The sequence below is a fragment of the Elaeis guineensis genome, chromosome 5 (genome assembly GCF_000442705.2).
Source record: "Elaeis guineensis isolate ETL-2024a chromosome 5, EG11, whole genome shotgun sequence".
In the NCBI taxonomy this organism is placed as follows: Eukaryota; Viridiplantae; Streptophyta; class Magnoliopsida; order Arecales; family Arecaceae; genus Elaeis; species Elaeis guineensis.
Window position 1 is genome coordinate 117,878,804 of NC_025997.2, and position 22,481 is coordinate 117,901,284.

General features: G+C 36.1%; 1 protein-coding gene across 7 annotated transcripts in view; it reads left to right on the plus strand.

The window, feature by feature from the left end:
• LOC105045461 (uncharacterized) overlaps window positions 1–22,481 on the plus strand; it is a 63,494-nt gene that overhangs the window by 34,637 nt on the left and 6,376 nt on the right. For 6 of the 7 annotated variants that reach the window (XR_832056.4, XM_010923743.4, XM_010923746.4 and 3 more), the window contains exons 21-30: window positions 180–347; window positions 454–747; window positions 2,155–2,331; window positions 2,553–2,816; window positions 5,313–5,411; window positions 5,604–5,788; window positions 8,741–9,076; window positions 11,756–11,909; window positions 12,069–12,179; window positions 15,024–15,191. Coding sequence is in view for 6 of the 7 variants with exons in the window: in XM_010923743.4 (XP_010922045.1) it covers window positions 180–347; window positions 454–747; window positions 2,155–2,331; window positions 2,553–2,816; window positions 5,313–5,411; window positions 5,604–5,788; window positions 8,741–9,076; window positions 11,756–11,909; window positions 12,069–12,179; window positions 15,024–15,191 (1,956 nt within the window). In the remaining variant the exon portion in view is untranslated. Of the gene's footprint in view, window positions 1–179; window positions 348–453; window positions 748–2,154; window positions 2,332–2,552; window positions 2,817–5,312; window positions 5,412–5,603; window positions 5,789–8,740; window positions 9,077–11,451; window positions 11,594–11,755; window positions 11,910–12,068; window positions 12,180–15,023; window positions 15,192–22,481 lie in introns of those variants that run through there. The other variant, XM_073258300.1, reaches the window with a different exon arrangement.

The following is a 22,481-nucleotide window of genomic DNA, read 5'->3' on the forward strand; positions in this document are numbered from 1 at the left end:
TGGTAAATCTATCCTTGTTCTTTTTCTGTTACTGCTGCATTTATCTCAGAGTCTAATCTGCTAGCCTGATAATAGTAAGCTTCATTATGGCAAATTTTGCAATGATGTTAACACTTTATGTGCTTTAGTATATTGATAGAACAATTTTGAAAGGCTTATACACTTAATTTTTTCTGCAGGAAGCATTTTCTCACCTTCTGGGTGAACAGAATGATCTTACACAGGAGTTGGCTTCCCAAGGCATGAGCATTGTTTACGAACTAGGTGATCCATCTATGAAACAGAACCTCGTAAATGCTCTTGTAAGCACATTGACTGGCTCAGGGAAAAGGAAAAGAGCTATCAAGGTGAAACACAATTTTGTTGTGTATTTCTTTTCTCTTTTTTCTTTGTTTTGTGCATGGTTTATTTTTTCCCAGAAGCTAGTGTATTCATTTATTATGTGGCATGCAGCTGACTGAAGATTCTGAAGTTTTTCGAGAAGGGGCCATTGGTGAAAGTCTTAGCGGAGGAAAACTAAGCACTTATAAGGAACTTTGTGGCCTGGCTAATGAGATGGGTCAACCTGACTTAATATATAAATTCATGGATCTGGCTAATTATCAGGCTTCTCTAAATTCCAAGAGGGGTGCAGCCTTTGGGTTTTCTAAGATAGCAAAGCAAGCTGGTGATGCGCTTCGTCCACATTTGCGTCTGTTGATTCCTAGGCTTGTTCGTTACCAGTATGACCCTGATAAAAATGTCCAGGTATTGAACCATCCATGATCTTTATGGTCTGAAAAATTCACTTGATATGCCTCTAGATTCTATGTCATTTAATTTGCATCCATATCTGTGGTCTACATGATGTGCATTTCCATATTGTGGGTCAACCATGTCTCAAACTTTCACACCAGATATTGAAATATTATTGTAATCTAAAGCTGTTGTGCTAGACAGGTGGACAAAGTAGGATACTAGAGGATTCCTGAAGATAGTCTTTAAGGAATTATTTATGTAGGTTTGGAATTAGAACATGTTGACTATCAATGCTAAATGATGGCACTAATGACTCTCCCTCCATCTGATTGAAAGGTGTTGATCTAATTTCTTGCTTCCCATTTTTCACTAACCACATCAGTGTTACGCAGGCATGTCAAACTTGGTACAGTGAATATCTCAACTGCCATAGATTAGGCTGTATTGAGTAATTGGTTAATTCCTTAACCAACAAGTTCAGGATCTTCGACACCAATTTGAGAATTTAAAAAGAAGTTTACTAGCCCTTTAAACATATCAAAAGTCCATTCACTTGAATACTATATAGTCATCTCTTTCTAAAGCCTTCTCTAGTGATGGTAAGATCAATACTAATTTGCCTTGGATCATACGTAGATGAATTCATAAGCACATATTTATATATTTGGGTATAGCTTCACATGTCTATGCAATTTTTACATTCGAGAATATGCTAAAGTTCACAGTCTTGGTATCGGGCCTTGTACTATATGGTACAGCATCGGTACATCTGGTATGGGGGTCAGTTTGGCATACTGACCCTTGATGTGCTCCTGCACTGAATATTGGTTCTGCAGTACACCCGGTACAAGGCGGTATGCACTGGTACATGCAATTTCTTTTTTCCAGATTTAAATGTTTTTTGTTGAATTTAAGACTAGTATTAACCAGCTAATTGTTGGTGTGCATCTTGGCCATGTGATAGGCCCAAGTTCATTTTCTTGAGCTCCACGCATTTGTATGATTCACAAATTATGGTTGGAGCATGCGAACTCCGGTCCTCTGGTTAAAGTACCAATGTCCGAAACCATACTGGTTGGGGACCGCGTAGGTACAGTTACCAACTGGAGTCTGATATGATACAGTTGGGATACCTACCAATACTATATTGACACATGGTAGAGCAGTTGGTGCTGGCACAACAAAGATGATACCAACTACCATGTGTCGATATGGTACAGTCTGAGGGGCATAACAAGTACTGGTTTCCTATCAGCTCAAAACAGCATAGTTGGGGATGGACTGATGCAAACCATTACATAAATTCTAGATACTTTGCCTTGTCTAACAGTGTGTTCAGCTTCCTTTTCTGTGTCACTGTTCTTTTAAGCTGATGCATGCATTCCTGATCTGTTGACTCTTTAACTTTGATATTAGGATGCTATGGGACACATTTGGAAGTCAATTGTGGCAGATCCAAAGAAAACCATCGATGAATATTTTGACACTATTATTGATGATTTATTGACACAATCTGGATCAAGACTCTGGCGCTCACGTGAAGCTTCATGTCTTGCCCTTGCAGACATTATCCAAGGCCGCAGATTTAGTCAGGTAAAAGTGTAGGCAATGGGTGACATGTGACTGCTACTTAAAGTTTGAGTAGGAAACACTGCTAGCTAATTCTCTAAGACATAACCACCATAGGCAGTTCTTTTTCATGGAATATCTCATTATCGGCAGTGTGTCTTGTTAAATTTGGTGTTGACATCTGTTCCATAAGCTGCAGCATTTTGTTATATCTGTTATCATCAATGGTTTTTTTTGTTATCCAGGTTTCTAAGCATTTGAGAAGAATATGGACTGCAGCATTTCGTGCTATGGATGATATAAAGGAAACTGTACGGAATTCTGGTGATAGTTTGTGCCGTGCTGTGAGCTCATTAACAATCAGGCTATGTGATGTCTCCCTTACTGCAGTCTCAGATGCAAGTGAAACACTGAATATTGTTTTGCCATTCTTGCTTGTTGAAGGGATAGTCAGTAAAGTTTCCAGCATACAAAAAGCATCAATAAGCATGGTTATGAAGTTAGCAAAGGTAAGCATCCTTTCTTTTTGTTGATCTAGTGGTTCTGTTTCAGGAATAAGTGCTTGATGGAGTGCCTCTAATTTATATCTTTTATAGAAGTATATGTTCAATTAGTTATATAATTTATGGTTCTTTCAGAATTTATTTTCTGTATCACTGTATGCTGTCTGCTATAATTAATTAATTTTTATCTTCCTGCTTATCATACTATGGATGCAAATGTTTACTCTGTGTTTCTTTTTTTTTTTTCTTTTGTTTGGTTATTTTGCTGCTGTATTCAATCCTAAGATGTGATGGTTTGTACTTCATATGTGACAGACATACAAATATGCATGTATGCAAGACATATACATGTCCACACATACTTGTATGTTGCAAGTTCCATGCATGTGTGCGCTACATAAATATTGTATATGCAGACTGAGATTTTAACCTAACAAAGTTCCACTCCTGAGCTATCTGAGGAATTGATTTGTTTGTGTAAATATCAAATGATAGATAAAGTTACATTTGATAATAACTATGACAAAAATATATAAATTTAATGATTCTGTAGAAACAAATGTAAAATGAAATAAATTTAATTAACCTTATCTACATGTTGTAATAATTTTCAATTGTCTTCAATTCAATGCCTTTGCGGCCGTATAAAATTCCTTACACGAGGTGTATTGTCGTCTTTCCTTTCCACCACACCTCTTTTGAATGAAGTTCAATAATTATGTATTGTTAATGAAAGACTGGGTTGTGAGTGATATGACCCTCTACCTGAGGACTGGGCTTTGAGATATAGTTTTAGTGCACTTATTAATGGTGGAGCGCAAAATCTCAAGTTGTTTGTGCATTTTTTTGATATTCAACAATGGACCATTCTATTAGATTCTATTTTTTCCTCTTCTGAAAATCATGGATTTTCTGACAGCAAATGTCAGCAGCCTGTAGTTCATCATCTGCGCACCATGGCTTTGCCAAATTTGTTGTTAAATTAAAAATACAAGAAAAAATAAAATTGGAAATAGAAAAGCTAATATATAAATAAAGTAAATGCAACAAATCTTATTCCTCATGTCTCAGCCCCTCCCATCATATCCTTCACCTCTCATTCCCTTGCCTCCAAGAGAGTAAAAAACAAATCACATGGTCGTGAGCTTTGAAAATGGGAAAAGTGGAGAAATATTTGAAAGAGAAGGGTCACTGCCATACTGAAGTCAAGGAAGACCAGGTCATAGAAGAGCCTTCTTCATTCCATCTCATACAAAAGAATAGGAAGGCTTTCAAGCAATGTCTGCCACAACTGACTCAAACCGCTCAGTTCTGCACATACCGATATAGTTCAGTTCAGGATGTGGTGCGAATTGTCCTAAACCACTCCGAACCGAGTGGAACCAGGGGTCCCTCTCAACCGGCTCCGTTTGAAGGCTAAACCAGCTCAGTTATCTTTAAAATTCCTCCATTCGGGTTCTCGCTCGATCACATGAGTCTCTTGCTCATCATCCTTCATGAGATCGAGACCCTCGCTGCTAGGGTTTTCAGCTTTTTGTCACCACCATCGCTACCGACTAAGTTGATGCTGATGACCAGGCTGACTAGTTCCCCTCCCTCTCTTTCTCTTCCTCCCTCCTCTCTCTCTCTCTCTCTCTCTCTCTCTCTCTGTCCTTCAGTCTCTTTCTCTTCCACTCTCTTTCTCTCTCTGTCCCTCCCTCTGTCTTTCCCCCCTCTCCCTCCTCTTGGTTCCATTACCTGTCAAATCAGCACAGCACAGACAAGTACCATACTGAACCATTGGCCATCTAGTTTGACCCCCAATATCGGTTCGGCAAACAATGCTTTCAAGTTCTAAAGGGATATTGGTACATGGATTTCATATTAAAATACTTTATTTTGGTAGCTATGATGCAGCTGAAACAATGAAACTTTTGGGAAAGGGAGCTTATGCTCAGGTTGAATGGAGTGCAAGCGATAAATGGGGAAGTGTATACAGGAGTTTGGTTTCCTTTCTTTTCTTCTCCTTTATTTCCTAAGCTATGGGAAGCATTTAAGAAATGAAATGTATTTGCATCTAAAAATGTTGACCAACCAAGCAGGGGAATGTCCTAAATTTTGAAACTTTGTTTTAATGTAGTATATATATGTGTGTGTGTGTGTGTACACACACATGTATATATATATACATTCATGATTCATGCACGCGCACACACACACACACATGTACACACACACACATGTACACATATACATTGTCTTTTTATTTGTTATATAGGAAGAGAGAGTTGTAATCTGATATGGTGGGAACTTCTGAGAAAAATATAAAAGCTTATGGCAACACCAAAGAACATACATACATACATACAGTTATGGTTATTGTCATTGTTATCATAACCATCAAGCTTTTTCCAACAATTATAGAATAATATATACTGTGTAGGTATGGTATCATCTTGTTCCTAGGTCTACTAAAATTCTTATCTGCAAAAATTATATCTAATCAAAGAACTATTATTACAGAATGCTGGGATTGCAATTCGGCCGCATTTGCCTGATCTTGTCTGTTGCATGCTGGATTCTTTATCAAGCCTTGAGGACCAGAGGCTCAATTATGTGGAGGTTTGGCCATGTCAAAACTGCCAAGTCCTTGTGTTGAATTTCTTTTTCTTTCTTTTTTTTTTTAACCAAAAGAATTTGTACATAAATAGCTCTTGTTATTCCCAATCTTTGGGTGTACGTTACTTTTAATTAGAGGATCACTCATGCATTATTCTTTTTAATCTTTTTTTTTTTTTTCTTTGTGGAGAACAGTTGCATGCAGCAAATGTTGGAATTCAAACTGAAAAACTTGAAAACTTGCGAATTGCTGTTGCTAAAGATTCTCCGATGTGGGAAACTCTTGATCTTTGTTTGAAAGTTGTTGATCCACAATCATTGGATCTACTAGTTCCTCGCCTTGGACAGTTGGTCAGATCTGGAGTTGGCCTTAACACCAGGTACATTTCTATGCCAGTAAAACGTAGTGATCTTTGTAAACTGTAGTATTTGATAAAACATTTAGGTGCTTTTCCTGAATTCTATTTGATGAAGTAACTTATTTTGAAAACCTACAAAAGCCATCTTAATTGGTTTTTATTGTAGTTTTTCTAGATGGTCAGTAATTTGTTTTTTGAACTGCATCTTTAGGAAAAGCAGGATTATACTTAATTGTATAGTTTGCATTTTAGGGGTTCATGGTTGTGGACTCCATTGGAACTTGTGAAAATAAATTTCATAGGGCCCAAAACAACTTTTATCTCATAGTTTGTTTAATACATTATTCCATTGGAAATTAAGAAGTTCATAGCAATTTCTGATTCTTTTATGAGAGTTCAGGACATTTGTTTTGGCCTTTTTAAGTAACTATTCCCTTTGTCTCTTTATTGTTAATATCAAGCACAAAATTATGTATGTCCTCATATTTGTATTTTTACTTTGATTTTATCAAATTTAATATTTGAGGTCAAAAAATTTCAATTGCAATGGAGATTGTTTTAAATTTTCAAGCATGTTATGGAGATTCCTTAGAATATAGTGTGAGATGGTTTCTAACTGCTGGTCTGTGCTACAGAGGCCTTGCTGTGCCAGGCCAGTATCACCAAGCTGCGCAGGTCAGCATCTATAGCACCATTTAATGCTATGTATATGTATATAGAAAAGATTTGAAACTTTTTGTCAGCACACTCAGCATGCATGCCAACATAGCTCAGCATGTACCTTGCCAGTGGGTGAAATCACCTGCAGGTGAAAAGGATTCCCTGTTGACATCTATGCTCAAAACCTTGTGGCATGCTAAATAAAAATCCAACATCCAAGACTTGTGAGGTTCCAGTTTGTTTTTGTAACCACTATCAAGAACATGACTACAGATTTTGATTCGATAGCAATCATATTTAATCTTTAATCCGATCTCTTTTTCATTCTCTATGCAAGGTTTTAAATCTCGTGGGACAAAGTTGTCCCAGTTTCTCCATGGAAGGGATGTCCTGCTATCTCATCCTCTTTCGACAGCAGTCTCGGTCATGCATATCGGTGCATATCCTCTATCTTTCTTCCCTTCTTTTTTCCTTTTTTTCTTTCTTTTTTACTTTTTTCTTTCTTCCTTATTTCCTTTCTTTTCCTTTATCTTTCTTTTTTTCATTTCCTTTTTCTTTTTTTTTCTTCTCTTTTCCTTTCTTTTTCTTCATTTTTCTTCTTCTTTCCTTTCATTTTTTCCTTTTCTTTACCTTTCCTTCCTTTCCTTCTTTCTTGTTTCTTCTTCTCTCCCTGCATAGATGAGTTTCGGTGTCCTAAGCCTGTCTCGGTCCCGTTTAATCACAGGAACAGGTGGGACGATCGGAATGCCCCCTATCCCACTGGGACGTAAAACCTTGTTCCATTGAGTGTATGGAGCTACTGGCTTTCAAGTGTGCGTTATTTCAGTTATATATTCCAAGTTTGGGAACAATGAACCATGTCCAGTTCAATGATTGAGCAACCGAAGCCAATCATATCTTTTTTGGAGTCTTTTATCATCTAGGAATCTTCCTTTGCCTTCCAGTAAAGTTACTGGTAGTACTTATTGGTTGGTCTTGCTTATCTACATTGGTTCTAATTTTCAAGACAGATATTGTAACAACAGTCATCTTTTTGTATAATTTCTTTTCGTGATTCCTTCCGGTTATCTTTAGTTTTTATTTATTTGTGGGGGTGGGGGTGGGTTCTTTCATGTGTTTGAGGAAATTTCTTAAGGTATTTGGTTTATGTATTGACTATTTCACACTCATTTTTTTTTTAAAAAAAAATATGTAAGCACTAAGCATATCATTTTCAGTTGCTTTGCTTTCTCTTACTTGTATTGTAAATTTATTAGCTTTATGTTTTGAAATACTTGATTGAAGTTTTAGTTACCTCTTACAATTTCTTATCTCTGTCAGTTTCATGCAAGTTACTTTCCTTTCTCATAATTGAAGCATCATCTATTTGCCTATTCATTCTTAGTATGCAAAATTTCAACTCTGCAGTTGGTTACATGAAGCCAAAGCAGGTTTAGGAGTGGAGAAGGGAAGCAGGGTTCTAAAGAAGTTTTGATAAATTTTGGAAATATCATATCTAAAAAATATGAGACATTACTTTCTATCCTGCTTGTAGACACTAACTGGTGTCATTTCCTGCAGTATCAAATGATCAAAGAAAAATTCCTTTCAGAATTAACATTTACTTTGCTGATCTCACTTTGATTAAGTTAAATGTATTAATCTAAAGGACAGCTGGAAACACCATCTTGTTTTATGATACCAGCTTATCTTTTACAACCTGAATCAAGGTTTTAAATCCTATGGGATGGGGCTGTCTCGATTTTCCCATGGAACGGGATGCGTCGCTGTCCCACCCCGTCCCGACACTTAGGATAGAGGATGTTTCAAGACGTCCTGATCGGGATGTTGGGATGCTAGCAAGACGGTCTGTCCCAACACATGGGATAGTATCCCATTCCGGTGTCCCACGGGATGTCCCGTTGGGACCTGAATTCCTGATCTGAATGACATATGATCCAACGTTGTAACTTTCTTGCATCACTCTTGAGCTTTCACAGTTTCATTACCTTTTTTCTAGCAGTTTCAGTAATCACTAGCATCACTAGGAGTAGCCATTCCTTCTAGGACACTAGGGCCACTATCAATGGAACTATACCATATCTGCATTTCATAACTGCATTTCATAAAAAATGGTATTTTTCATACTCTATTGTAGAGGTCGCTAAAATATATTGGATTGTTTTTGAATGAAGAAGCAGGTGCTGTAATCACTGATTTGGTATAAATTAATCACTATAATCTTTTTCTCAAAAGAATTTCTATCCAGAATAATTTAGATCTTTTAGGAAACTACCTTCTTAGTTTTCCTTTTGCTAACTGTTTCAATTGCAGAGTGGGTGTTGCCAGCTTCATCACCTTGTTGGTTCAAAAAGTAGCTGCTGACATTAAGCCATTTACCAGCATGTTACTCAAGGTTGTTTACCATGCTGTTATAGAGGAAAAGAGTGGTGCAGCAAAACGAGCTTTTGCTGCTGCTTGTGCTGTCATTTTGAAGCATGCAAGCCCTTCTCAGGCCCAAAAATTGATTGAAGAGACAGCTGCTTTGAATTTGGGTGAAAGAAATGCACAGATTTCCTGTGCAATTCTTGTGAAAAACTACTTAAATCTTGCAGCAGACGTTCTTAGTGGCTACCATGCCATAGTCATTCCTGTTGTTTTTGTTTCAAGGTTTGTATCTGACATTCCGGATCCTTTCAGTTGATCTGTTAAATATGTCTCTGAAATGTTTATTCTATCATGATAATAGCTGACACTTTGTGATATGCATCAATTTGGATTCACAAATCAGTTTGTTTTGGCATTCTATGTTAGACCATACTTTCTGGCTGGTTTTATTCTGTGAACAAGGTCAAGATTTGATTTTGACTGTTATCACTGCTTACTTGGCCAATATAAGCAGCAAGATCAGTACATCATAAATAACACATCCTAATGTGATGAACGAACAATTATTATTAGCACAAGTACAAGACAAGACATGAAAGAAATCTATAAATTAATTACAGTGATGGAGAGGGAAAATGGAAATATGGATCAATTTACATGAGCTAGAAGAGAGGCTAAAGGGGTGGGGGGATTCGAGAAATGGGGGAAAGCATTGAAAGATAGAAATTCAAAAAATTGTTGAATGAAGATATTGCCAAAGGAGTTTGCTTAGGAGAGGCACAATTTGGGTAGTTGCCAGTGATTCCTTCTCTCTCTCTTTTTTTTTTTTTTTTGTTATTTTAAAAAAATACAGATTGCTGAGAAATATTGGTTGAGCTATGTAAAATCATGTGGAATTGGGATAAATTGGTTAACTAAGTTCTGTTTGGCATCATTCTTGTTTTTGTGTTTTTGTTTCTTTACAAATTAGTGAAATATCACATGGAGATTCGTGTTAAAGATAGCATTTGTGCAGAACTTCTGCCATCCCTTTTGCTTTTGTTTTCACTCTTTCTTGAAAGCAATAAATCTTTGCTTCCAAAAGCTCTAAATATTTTACAAACAGTTAGAAAAAACAAAAGGGTTTCATAGTCTGTGTCATTTTTCTCTTTTTTTTTTAAACAAAAAACAGAAAATAAGAGCAGTACCAGATGGGCCCTAGTATTGTGGCGTTTTGAAAATCAGGAAAATACCAATTGATTAGAAGAGAGTATCATTGAGCTCGTGTCTGAGAATAAAGCTGTACACATAATTGGATCAGCTATTGTGGAATTAAAACTTACAAGCCACACTATGAAGTTGGGAGAACTTAGGTCATCACCTAAGTTCTAGAAGAAGTCACTGGTCTAGGAAATGACTGACTTTTAGGGCTCTTGAACTAGCCTACGATGTTGCGATCATTATATTTTCTTTTTAAGGTGGGAAGAAGGAATTACGTATCAAGTTCCATGCTTGTTTTGGCCATGGTTGCTGCACGCATGGCATAGGCTTGCATGCCTTGGGCACAGTGCCATTGTACTAGCATGAATCTGTACTGTGGGCACAAGCATTTTTTTGATTTCACTCCCTCTCCTGTCCTCTCTTTCCTTCTTCCTCCGCCCTACCATGTCTGTTCAAGCCTGGTACGGAATGGTATGACAGTGTACGAACTGTACCGCTGGCTGACTGGTTCAGATGCCGGTACTGGTACAGCGAACCTTGCTTAGGACAGTTCCATACCAGGATGATAAAGTCAGGACTTACCAAAACAGCTAGTAACAACAAAAATAGAAAGGAAAAATAAAAAAATTGCATGCTGGTCTCTCTCAACTGTCACAGTATGTTACAAGTGTCGTGACACGATCAGGTGATTAGGATGGCCCAGTTCAAGAGAGTACTGGAATCCTGTAGTTGTTTTGAATTCTGATCCTAGTTTCCTGTTGGACTGGTATGTTAACTGGCAGTACCATCCTATTCTAGTGGGACTTAAATCCTTGATTATAGCACCCTCTATCTGTTTTGTATAATGACCATTATAAATTTGCAATAGCACATGGAGCAAGATGATGGGTATTGTTCATTCTGTCATACTTAATTTGTGTAATGATGAATGTTCTATTCTCAAATTCAGATTTAATTGGTATATAGGTCATGTATCTGCAGATTTATGTTTGGCTGTGCCACTGCTGTTGAGGTACTTATGCTCTATGTATGATGTCTAAAGAATTGGCTACCTATCCATTTGTTAGATCTCAATATAAACTGGTAGGAGCCTGCAAACCTAGTACATACTACCTTGCCTATTAACATGTCGGTAGATACGGAAATTAATTGTTGTCCATCAGTGGGCTAAACTCGTGAAGAGGATCATCGATGTTCAAATTTGTTTTGAAATTTCATAAAGTGCTCCTAATATATCTAGTTGTATGATGATTTATACAACAAGGCATGTCTGCATTCTGACCATCTTAGTAAAGCAGTTTAAGTGGATAGTGTTCTTATTTGGAGGCATTTTAACCCTTGTAAATCTATATAAGATGCTCTGGCTTTTTCTTGGAATTTCTTGTAAGATCTACCCATGCTTGCTGTGCTCTTGCTTATGGGAGTTTCTGTAATATAGTTCTTTTACTTTGCTGCAGAGCAAAATGCTAGATTAGCAATAAAAGTTGCCAATGCTGGCCTTGACGATCACTGATCAGTGCTCTTAAGACGATGGATTGTTATCTCATGCACATTGTAGTGGATAGTCCTCTATATTCTTATTATGTTCTATCCTTTCAGAAGTATTTGATGTTCAAAAGATTCTTAACTTGTTGATGCATCTTAAACCATAATCACACTTAACCCCCAGCTTCTACTTCTGATTGACTGTAACATTCACCATTACCAGAGTAGACAAAGAAAGAAGATACACTTTTCTCCTTTATTCCAATTCTTATGCAGATTTGAAGATGATAAGGTTATTAGTACCTTATTCGAGGAGCTGTGGGAAGAGAACTCAAGTAGTGAAAGAGTTACCCTTCAGTTATATTTAGCAGAAATTGTTACTCTCCTTTGTGATTGCATCGCATCATCGTCATGGACAAGTAAAAGAAAGGTACAGTTTCTGTAACATTTTTCTTTCTGTTATTTATACCTAACTCTACATTAGATATATATAATCAGGAATTCATGGTAGTTTTAGATGGGTAATGGATTTTATATTATCTTAAGTTGATTTTCTGTCCCTGATGGTTTGTTTCATATGCAATTACAGTCAGCAAAGGCTATAAAGAAGCTGAGTGAAATGCTGGGTGAATCTCTTTCTTCATATCATCACAATCTGCTCAATTGCCTTCTAAAAGAGCTACCCGGTCGTCTTTGGGAGGTATGCATTAATAGAATGCAAAAGTAGAATTGTTTTCCCCACCTAGGAATGCAGATAACATAATTTACATACCTCCAGTCCTGAATTATTTTCTGTTACTTGAAGGAACATTAGTATCATAGATGTTAAGAAGGCAGCATTTTGTCTCAACAAATAGTGGAAGTAATGAAACCATATTTTTGACAAAGTGTTTTCTACATGTCTGTGTTTTGAGAATCCCTCCAGCTGATCATAGACCATCTTGTCAGATGTCCTAAATGTGATAAAAAACATAATTGTAATGCCACTGTCACAATTTCTCTAATTTTTTAAAATGTAATAGACATTTTCCATGGTTCGCCGCTACGGTTCATCCAGGTAAATATATTCCTACTCAAATTCGGTGATCAACAAATTTTAAATATTGTGGTGTTCCTATGTAGTACCCTCTGTCTTTTGATTTTTTGCTTGACATCTTTTTTACCCTAGAATCCAGATAGGGTGGACATGCAATTGTTGTCATTTCTTCCTTTGTTTAACTATTTCTGATGCAAGACCAGTTTAAAAACCAATTGGAGGCTTGAGTTCTTACAAGCAGGCATATAGACATTCTCCTTATTTTTTGAAATATAAGTTTAGCAGTTCCATACAGAAAAAGGAAAAAGTAAAAAGAAAAATTTAGCTCCATTCATCTTAAAGCTTTTATTTTACAAATTGCTGGATCCTAGCACTTTGATAGCTAGGATGTTTGTAAAGTGATCAACATGTGATAATCGGATGCTCTATAAAAGACTTGCCAAGGTCGGATCCTCTATGAAGACATATTTTTAATTATAAGGCTGTAAATTGTTAGACTTGCCAAGATTAATTATATCCAACCTCAACCTTTCTATCATATAAAAGGAAAAAACAATGTAGTCTTTTGTCCAACTCCTCTTTTTCAAGATTTCTGTCTTCTTATCAAAATTACCCAATATCTCCCTTGTTCACCTCATCATCACATCCCAAAGGAGACTTGTTTCTAGAAAGCATTTTATGGCAGCAATAGCAAGTGGCATGGGGCTTTAAAAATTTGCCAGCATCGCCAGGTAAGTTGGCAATTAGAGTGAGCGAGCATATGACATCTTACAAACAAGCTCCTAAGCAAGATGCAGATTTTAATGAATCTGTTGATGATGTTTGATTCTTGTCTCTGTGATACAAAGTAGTGGCAGCTAATATTCAGCTACAAGAGTAAGGCATATTGGTGTTGGAAGAAGGTAGCATGGAAAATATACCATAAAATCCTAATCTAATGTGACATTATCTATGATTTTTCTGTGATGGAGTAGTCATAGAACCCTATGTTGACCAATGAAGAAAGAAAGAAAGGAGTAAAAAGTTCTTAGGCTGGATGGTTTTTCTTTTATATTTTATCAGCATATTTAGTATGTTGCAAAAGGCATATTTGATGGCTTGGCATTATATGTTGGACGTCTTGTTGATTGATGTTTAAAGATGACTTTTCGGGAAACAAGATCCTCTGCTGAATGAATTTTAACAAGTTTTACAAGAATCCTTGTGTGGTGAAATGACTTCCCCGACTTCCCTCAGATGAGAATCTAATTATATAGATATTCCTTAAAACATAAATAGCTAGTCCTATTGTCTTGTTCTTTCCATATTTAAGTAAAGAATTAATATATGGTCTATGGAGTATGGACAACTTGTAGCCATTCCTTCTCACATCATGAATAGAAGTTTTTGCAAATAATACAATCCCTGACAATCACTAGAGAGTAGAGACAATTTTGTAAGTGATCGAACTGAACTCAGAACCAGGTGCTGCACCATAATACCAACTGCAAATTGATGGAACCTCTTTCATGGTAGCTTTTTTAATGTGCGCTTCATTTCTTTAGTATTGATTACTCAGGTTATTCAAACCTAACACTTCATTATAATATCTTGCTCTATCCCAATTATTTAGTTTGGAAAAATATGATTCCTTGAATATTATTGACCATTAGATCCTGCTCCTTATCTTCTCAATTTAGTTGTTAGACTTACCATAAACAAATCCAGACTGCAGGTTCCTAAGGTTTTTGCTTTCTTTGGATCTCGTTCCTCTTCATCCATAATTCATCTTTCTTTTTTTTTTTTTTTTTACCCGATTCTTTTCTGCGTTGAAGAGAACCATAACTTCTGACCGACCACACCCTGTGGGCCACACACGATTAACTTTTCCAGAGTCTTTTTTGTACATGCTCAGATCCTGTGGTTGAATTCATGCGAGTGTGGATCTAAAGTAAGATGGAGGAAAATATGAAGAATAGCTTCTCTTAGAAGCAAAACTGGTAATTGGCCAGTGAGTACCTTTACTGCTCAGTCTCGCAGCCATCCTGTTGAGTTGGAATGGCCCACTTTTTTGTACTATTTATTGTCTTCGTGCACTCAAGAATAATGAATTCATTATAGGTCTGATGAATTCAGTGAGTTATTCATGTTGAGGCCTTAAAAGGTGCTAGCCTTTTTCATCTTCTGGTTCTATAATTGCATTTCTGCAAGGTGCTGGAAAAGAACAATTCCTCATAGCGGCACAATCGGTAAATGGAATATGGATGACTGCCAGTATGATGCAACTCAAATTATACATCCAAATTTAAATATCAGAAGATGGTCTTGTTTTTCCTTGCAGTAGCAAATGTTGTTATGAATACCATTAAAGCAGTGAAAACAGAAAGATTGCACATAAATATAGAAAAAAGAAAAAAATGTATAGCGTTCTATTTTGGAAAGCATTTTAACAACATTAGACGATTCAGTTAGGTGTAGAATTTGAAGTTATGTTCATAAATTAATCATTGATGCTTTTCCCCTTTGCAGGGAAAAGATGTTATTTTGTATGCAATAGCTTCGATCTGTTCGTCTTGCCATGATGCAATATCTGCTGGAGACTCTGCCACTCCAACTGCTATTTTAACTGCTATTACTTCTGCATGCTCAAAAAAAGTAAAATCTTACCGTGAAGCAGCTTTCTCATGTCTGCAACAAGTAATAATTGTGATCCTTATTCTTCTAGCTTATTTCTTGAATCAACTTTTTCTATTTAAGGTTTATGATTATATAGATGCTCACATGGAGACTAACTTATATTTATTTTCTCTTGTTTTTATTGTTTTATATTAGTAATTGTCGCTACAATTGTTTGGAATTAACATTAGGAGCATGGGTTTGAGTGCTGGTTGGCATGCATGGAATGACATGACACATGCTGTGCTAGTGCCTTGCCAGCATGCAACATCAGCATGCTACCAGCATTTTGCCAATATTTGGCATGTTGCTATGACTGAGCATGTCAAACACTAGCATATAATGGCACTGCACAACATGCTACCAGCATGTGATGGTTCAGTCCATTAAAAGCAAAATCCAGCGGCAATGGGTTAGTTCAAATCAAGGCATTGGGCTTCCTTAGTAATCCAGCCTTTTCAATGAGACAGTGTAAATCAAGTTCTTACAAACTAAAGGAAAGAATCATGTTTCATTTTATAGGAACAAACCAGGCCTGTTGTATCAGAGAACTGACATGAAATAATATTTATGAGACACGTTATGGTATTGTCGTGCAATGGAAAAAGCTTACTACACCAAGGTTCTGGCCCCAAATATGGTGATAAGATTTAAGGGAACCGAGTTTTCTTCTAGGAGTATCAATTGATAATGTTTTCTTGCACTAACAACCCTACCTGATAACCTGATTACGTATACCAGATGCACAGTGCCCAATTTAGATATTAGTAAATAAATAAGACCACATAAAAGTTGATAGTAAATCAGATTAGAAAGTGAAAACCAGTGCTATAAGGCCTTTAATGAAGCTCAGTTAGTTATCAAACATGCAGATTTCTGTCTAGGACGGTCAATTAGATAACAGCTATAACTCCATTGGGAAAGTGCCATGGGAAGCCTCGAGAACTAGGAAAAAATGGAGAGGGATGTGGTGGACATCAGTTGTCCGGTTGACTATAAGTTTGTTGCTTGTGATGGGCAAAAGTTACAAAACTATGAGCATCACATGATATGGTTGCATATAGCAAGAGGACCATGACATCCTATGTTAATTTCATAAAAGAGCATGATGATTGATGATGATAGCTCTCAGTTCAACCTTCAAAATGGAAATAATGATTCGGAAATTTTTAATGTAGCCCAGATGTATAGTTGATACAATCTTTCCGATATGAATTTGATAGCAAGATCCCAATACTGAGAATGTCAAAGATTGCAGAGCTCCACTTATGGCCACTACAACTTTAGATGTGGTTAGGCCTTGACTTCTGATAGGCATGGATGGGTGCGAGAAAAGATAGAAACTGTGGAGAATGTAGTGAAATTAAAGCAATTGGTGCACACCAGCTTTAGAGAACAAAACAACGGAATCATGTTAGCATCACTTAGATGAGGTGGGGCCAGCATTTTTGTACGGAATACTCACTATTAGAAGAAATATGTCATATTTCATTTGTGTAGGCTATAGTTTGTACTGTATTTCTTCTCCTTTGTAGCAACATATTAGCAGGTCACATGTAATAGTGTGGAGAGGGAATGATGGAAGTCAAAAGTGGTGATCAGAGAACACTCACAGTGAATGGAAGCTATAATAAAGCGTTAAGAAGTAGAAATCCTAAGATTCAAGAAAAAAATCCTTCAAAAGTAAGCTCAAATGTGAATTAAACTATGTCCATACTAAACAAAGATAGGTGCCAAAAAGAGGAAAAGGAAAAGAATGGAAGGTTATAAAGTCAAGAAAACTTCAAAGAAGCACAAATAGTGAAGTGAGAATTAGAGGTTACATAAACCCGCAAGAGTATTTAATGTGATTTAGGTTTGACTCCGATCCAGGATGATGTTATCTCCGCTATTTTGTCAACACAGTCCTTGAATATTTGCAAGCTTAGTTCTATCATCCAATGAGATTTACGACTTAAAAAAACTAGGGCACGATGTGAGGGTGGACCTTTGCAATTGTCAACTGAAAGAGGTGGTAAAAAGCAAACACAATCATGAAAAAGAATATAGTAGGCACTCTTCAAGCCACTTCGAGAAACTTTTGATTTATGACAATGCAGAGATGAACTGGAAATTTCACCAAGGGGTAGCCTATCCTTGTCAAGGTGGGCAAGGCCCAGCTATCTTGATCGCAATGCCATTAGCCATCTGAAAATTTCTGGCTAAAAATAGCAATTCACCAATAAATAAATTTCATGACAAATTGATTTGCAGATGATGCTGAATTGATCAAACCAGAAGTTGGTTATGATTCTTCTATACTAAACATTAATCTTTGAAGTGGATGGTCGGAGCCTGAATCTTAAGCCACAACCTGAGACATGAGGATTAGTTGCAAAAAATGCAATAAGATCAACCTAGAGAACCATATCAGTACATATGGTAGTTATTGGGTATGGATTTCTCATGAGTCATGCAATTATAGTGCAAGTACAAACACATAAGATGTGAACACATAAAATATGATATAATACGACATTGTCCATTATGGTCCATATTATATGAGTCATTGAGAACTATATTTTGTAGTGAGTGATTTCTAGATATCATTTTCTTTCCTAGGCACCAAATACTGTGTGCATACCACCATATATCAAATTGTCGTCAAAGTGATATCTAGTTCCATATCTCATAATTCTAAGCTTAGTTTGATGAGGACAAATTCTGGACAAACTGAGAGGCCAAGAACATGCAAAAATCATGATAATTAATAGAAAGAATAATGAAAAACATAAAGGAGAAGCATGTAAAAAGAACGGAGTTTTTGATTGACTTGTTATGGTTCATGAAATCTAAATATATTTGCAAAAACTTAAAAAATACTTTTTTTATGCAGCATAGATAAAAACATGTGTTCATTAGAATAAATCTCTTTTTAAAATTAGTATTGTTAATTATTTATGTATATGATTATTGAAGGTTGTTGCCTTGTAGGTGATCTTTTTATGTACACTTTGTCGTTCTCCTTGTATTTGCATCCCCAGTGAATGCTTGTCATTCGTGTGATATGCCATTGAACTTAAACTAATCATTGGATCATGTCCTAATTTAGAAAACAAAACGCTACTCAAATCTGAAAACTTGCTATTCCCATGATGGCTTAGTTGATAAGTCTACCTTTTTTATTTCATCCTATGCTATCTCAAGTCATTTCATTTGCAAAGAGATGAACAATAATCAATTAAACTTACTCTCATGTATAACTATAAGATAATGGATGGATGATAATGGGCATAACCATGGTTGTAATAATCGCTATGGTACAGTTTTGGTCCGCACCTTACTGAACTATGACATCCTGGAACCATAGGGAGGGAGAGGGAGAAGGATGGATAGGAAGAAGGGGAGGGAGAGAGAGGAGAGGGAGAGGAAGGAGAGAGGGGAAGAGGTGGGGGGGAGATTCACTTGGGCCAGAGAGGGCTGGATCTAGGGAGGCCTTTGATGGATTCTTTGAATGAGAGATGCCATGATAGCAATGAGGTCAGGGATTAGATTTAGGCCTGGATGATGGCGAGGGAGAGAGGCCTTGACAACAATGATGAGGCCAGTCCCTGACCTCTATGACAAAGGCCTTCATCCCTGTGTGTGAGAGAGTGGCCATGGAGTCATGGAGGTAGGCTGAGAGCAGGACATGGAGGGATTGTGAGCTGGAGAGAGTGGAGAAATCTTTGGGTTAGGGTTTCAGAAAGAGGGTGGAGTGAAGCGAAACAAATGGAAGAATGGGGTGGATGATGCTTATATTTTCTGAATTGAAGCTTTGAATTGTGCCAATAACCGGACCGATCTGATTCTATATGGTTTGGCTAACCTAGAGTCCGAATTTTAAATCCCATGGAACGGGGCTGTCCAGGTCTTCCCATGGAATGGGACATGTCGCCGTCCCGCTCCGTCCCAACATTTGGGACGGGAAGATGTCCCAAGGCGTTCTAATCAGGATGCTGGGACGCTAGCGGGACGGTCCTGTCCTAACGCATGGGATAGTACCCCATCTCGATGCCCCACAGAACATCTCGGGATGTCTGCTGGGACCTGAATCCCTGCCTAGAGCATAATCATGCTGACAAGAATTGGTCGATGTAATTGGTGTTGATTGTGTTAGGGACAGATCCAGGATTAGAATCCAAGGGGGGCCGAAGTACATAATCATACTTATATTGAAAATTATATATAGTACTTATATGAGGAAAGCAGACAAATTTTAATATGTATTTCAATAATAATAATATCTGAAACCAAAGAGTCTTACATTCATCCCAAACAAAATAATTACTATTATATATATAAAAAAATCATCACCATGAAATTTACCTTAAGAGATCATCGTAGTTGTGCACGACGCTCTTTTAGATCATAAAATTCATCAATAATGAAATCTGTATCAAATTTTTCTACAATCCTTCTCTTAATGTAGGTAATCAAGTAATCTGCAAGATGATCGTCTTCCATCTTGTTTCGAAGTTTATTTTTAACAATCTTCATAGCTAAAAATGATTGCTCAGTTGTTGCAGTTGAAATTGGAAGAGTTAATACCAAACAAATCAAGCGATCAATCAAATGGTAAACAATAAACTTTCCTGTTTTTTTCAATCCTTGATAAAGTTCAGAAATTGTTGACAACTGCTTCAACTCTAGATGATGAGAGATATCAAGCTCATAATGTTGTGTCTGTATTCTCAAATGTAGCTTTTCTTGTTCAGTAAAATCATCAGAATAAAATTTATTTACTAGCTTACAAATATGGTCGACATTAAGTGACTTCTAATTGTCTCTTGGATCCAAACTTGAGTTAAGAGTAAGAAGCTCCATTGTATTTTCAGTGAATCTATTATTAAGCTCTTGCCATTGAGTATCAGTAGTAACAATAAATAAGTTGACCCGATAATGATGCTCAAATGAAATAGGATCCTATTGTTGACGAGCTAGCCTCCTTCTAATGATATAAGGAGCACTCATGTCAGGAATATCAATCTCATGTTTCTCACAAAATAATTTCACTTGACAAAAATTTTCCCAACATGATTCCCTCATTCTTTGGATCAAAGTTTTAGAAGTAGAGACCAAAGTAATGGCATTCAAGATATCTTGAGATTTACATTGCAAAGCTTGACACAAATCATGAGTAATTGTCATGATATCTCTCATAAGATGCAATGTAAAGACAAACTCAAAAGATGTCATGGCATTATAAGCAAACTCTGCATCACCTCGTTGTGAATAATTACCTTCTGTCATAATAATTTGAAGGACAGAGCAAGTTCCATCAAACATCAGTAATAACCTTTCAATAGATGCCAAATGGGAACCCCATCGAGTATCTCCAACTTATTGTAATGTTCCAATTTGATGGAGTCTACTATTTGTTTCAATCTCACCATTGGCAATTAAATTTGAAATGTTAGTAGCAGGAGCAGCTGTAAGTTGATCATGCCTTTTGGAAGAATTACTAACAACATTAACAATAAATGTCAAATTAGAAAAGAATTGATGAACATGGCTAACTTCTCTAGTTGCTGCAACTAATGCCAATTGCAAACGATGAGCAAAACAATGAATATAATATGTATAAGGGCATTCTTTCAAAATCAATGCTTGTAGTCCATTCCACTCACCTCGTATATTACTTGCTCCGTCATATCCTTGATCTCAAATATTGAGAATGTTGAGGCTATGACGAGAAAAACAGATGCTATTTTATTTTTTAATGTTAATGTTGTAGTGTCTGACACATGAATAAGATCAAAGAATCTTTCCTGCACATAGCCCTCTTTGTCAACAAATCTCAAAATAATAGCCATTTATTCTTTTTTGCACTCTTTTCGAGCTTCATCAATAATAATATAGAATTTTCAATTTTCAATTTTCTCACAAATTGAAGCACGAATTCTTCTTGCGAAAATGAATAATATCTCATTTTGGATACTAGGTGAGATATATTGAGCATTTCCAAGAGCATTTTCAAGTACAACATTTGCAACATTCTGATCATAAGATGCTAAAAGTTTTATCAATTCAATGAAGTTCCCATGATCCAATGATTCAAAACTCTTATCATTACCTCTAAAGGCACATGCCTGAAATGTAAGCCACCAAACAGCATCAATAGATGTCTTAAGCCGCAAACGATTATTAGCAACTATTTAAACACTTTGCTGGCTAAAGATTTTCTCTGTGTTGAGATTGAGCCATCAAAGTGTCACAAGACTTTACACAAATATTATGTAGTGAATTTGGGCAATCTCCAACATGGACTGAAAATGCACAATCTTTTTCACGAACTTTTTTTCAATTTTGAAATTTTTTTTCTGTAAAAGCATTTGTACCATTTCTCATATTTGAAGGATTATTGAACACAGCATGGCAAACAAAATGCTGCATCTTTAGCATGTGAATATTCTAACCAACTAGGAAACTCCTTAAACCAAGAATACTAAAAACGTCGTAAATGTTTTTCTGAATCAGATGAAGGATATCGAGAAAGATAAGGTTGATATGGTCCTGCTTTTATATAAGCACACCGAATTTCATCACGTTGATCAATAGGATACTCATATATTGGCACACGTAATCCTGGATCGCGTTCTAAAGAAAAAATATCAACTTCTTTTTCTACTCTTGGATTCTTAGCAGGATAATTCTCAATATGAGTAGATTGTGTATTTGATGTTGGAGATGAATCAGTAGCTTCACCATGTTCACGTTGAGCTTCAACACTTTTTTTTTTGAAAAAAGCATCAATAATACGTGGCTTTCCCATAATTATACTAATATAAAATTAAAAGGAGTGAAATGGTTTGTTGATTAAACAATTATAAAAATACATATTATAAGCAACTTATTGGATTGCCCTTTTACATGAAATTAAATAAATGATATTATCGCAAAAAATTGTTTATGTATTAGACAGAGGCTAACTTTAAAAATACATATTAAAAGCAAGAAATAGGATTGTTTAAAAGTGTATTATTCGCATTCCACAAGCTATTATTATGTGGGAGACCAACAAATCCTTTCACCTCAAGAAAAATTTTCACTATTGCAATACTTGCAAAGATTTAATAGAAATTCAAGTTATATATGTCCATCAATTATCTCAAAAATTTAAAAAATAATGATGCTAACTTAAAAAAAAACATATATTTTAGACAATAAAAATATATTATTAACTAAATATGTTAATTACATACAAATTTTTAAAATAATATTTTTATATTTCTTTTCATTACCTGATAAGATTTGAAATTGTTAAGCTATGGCTGAGAAGAATGCACCTAT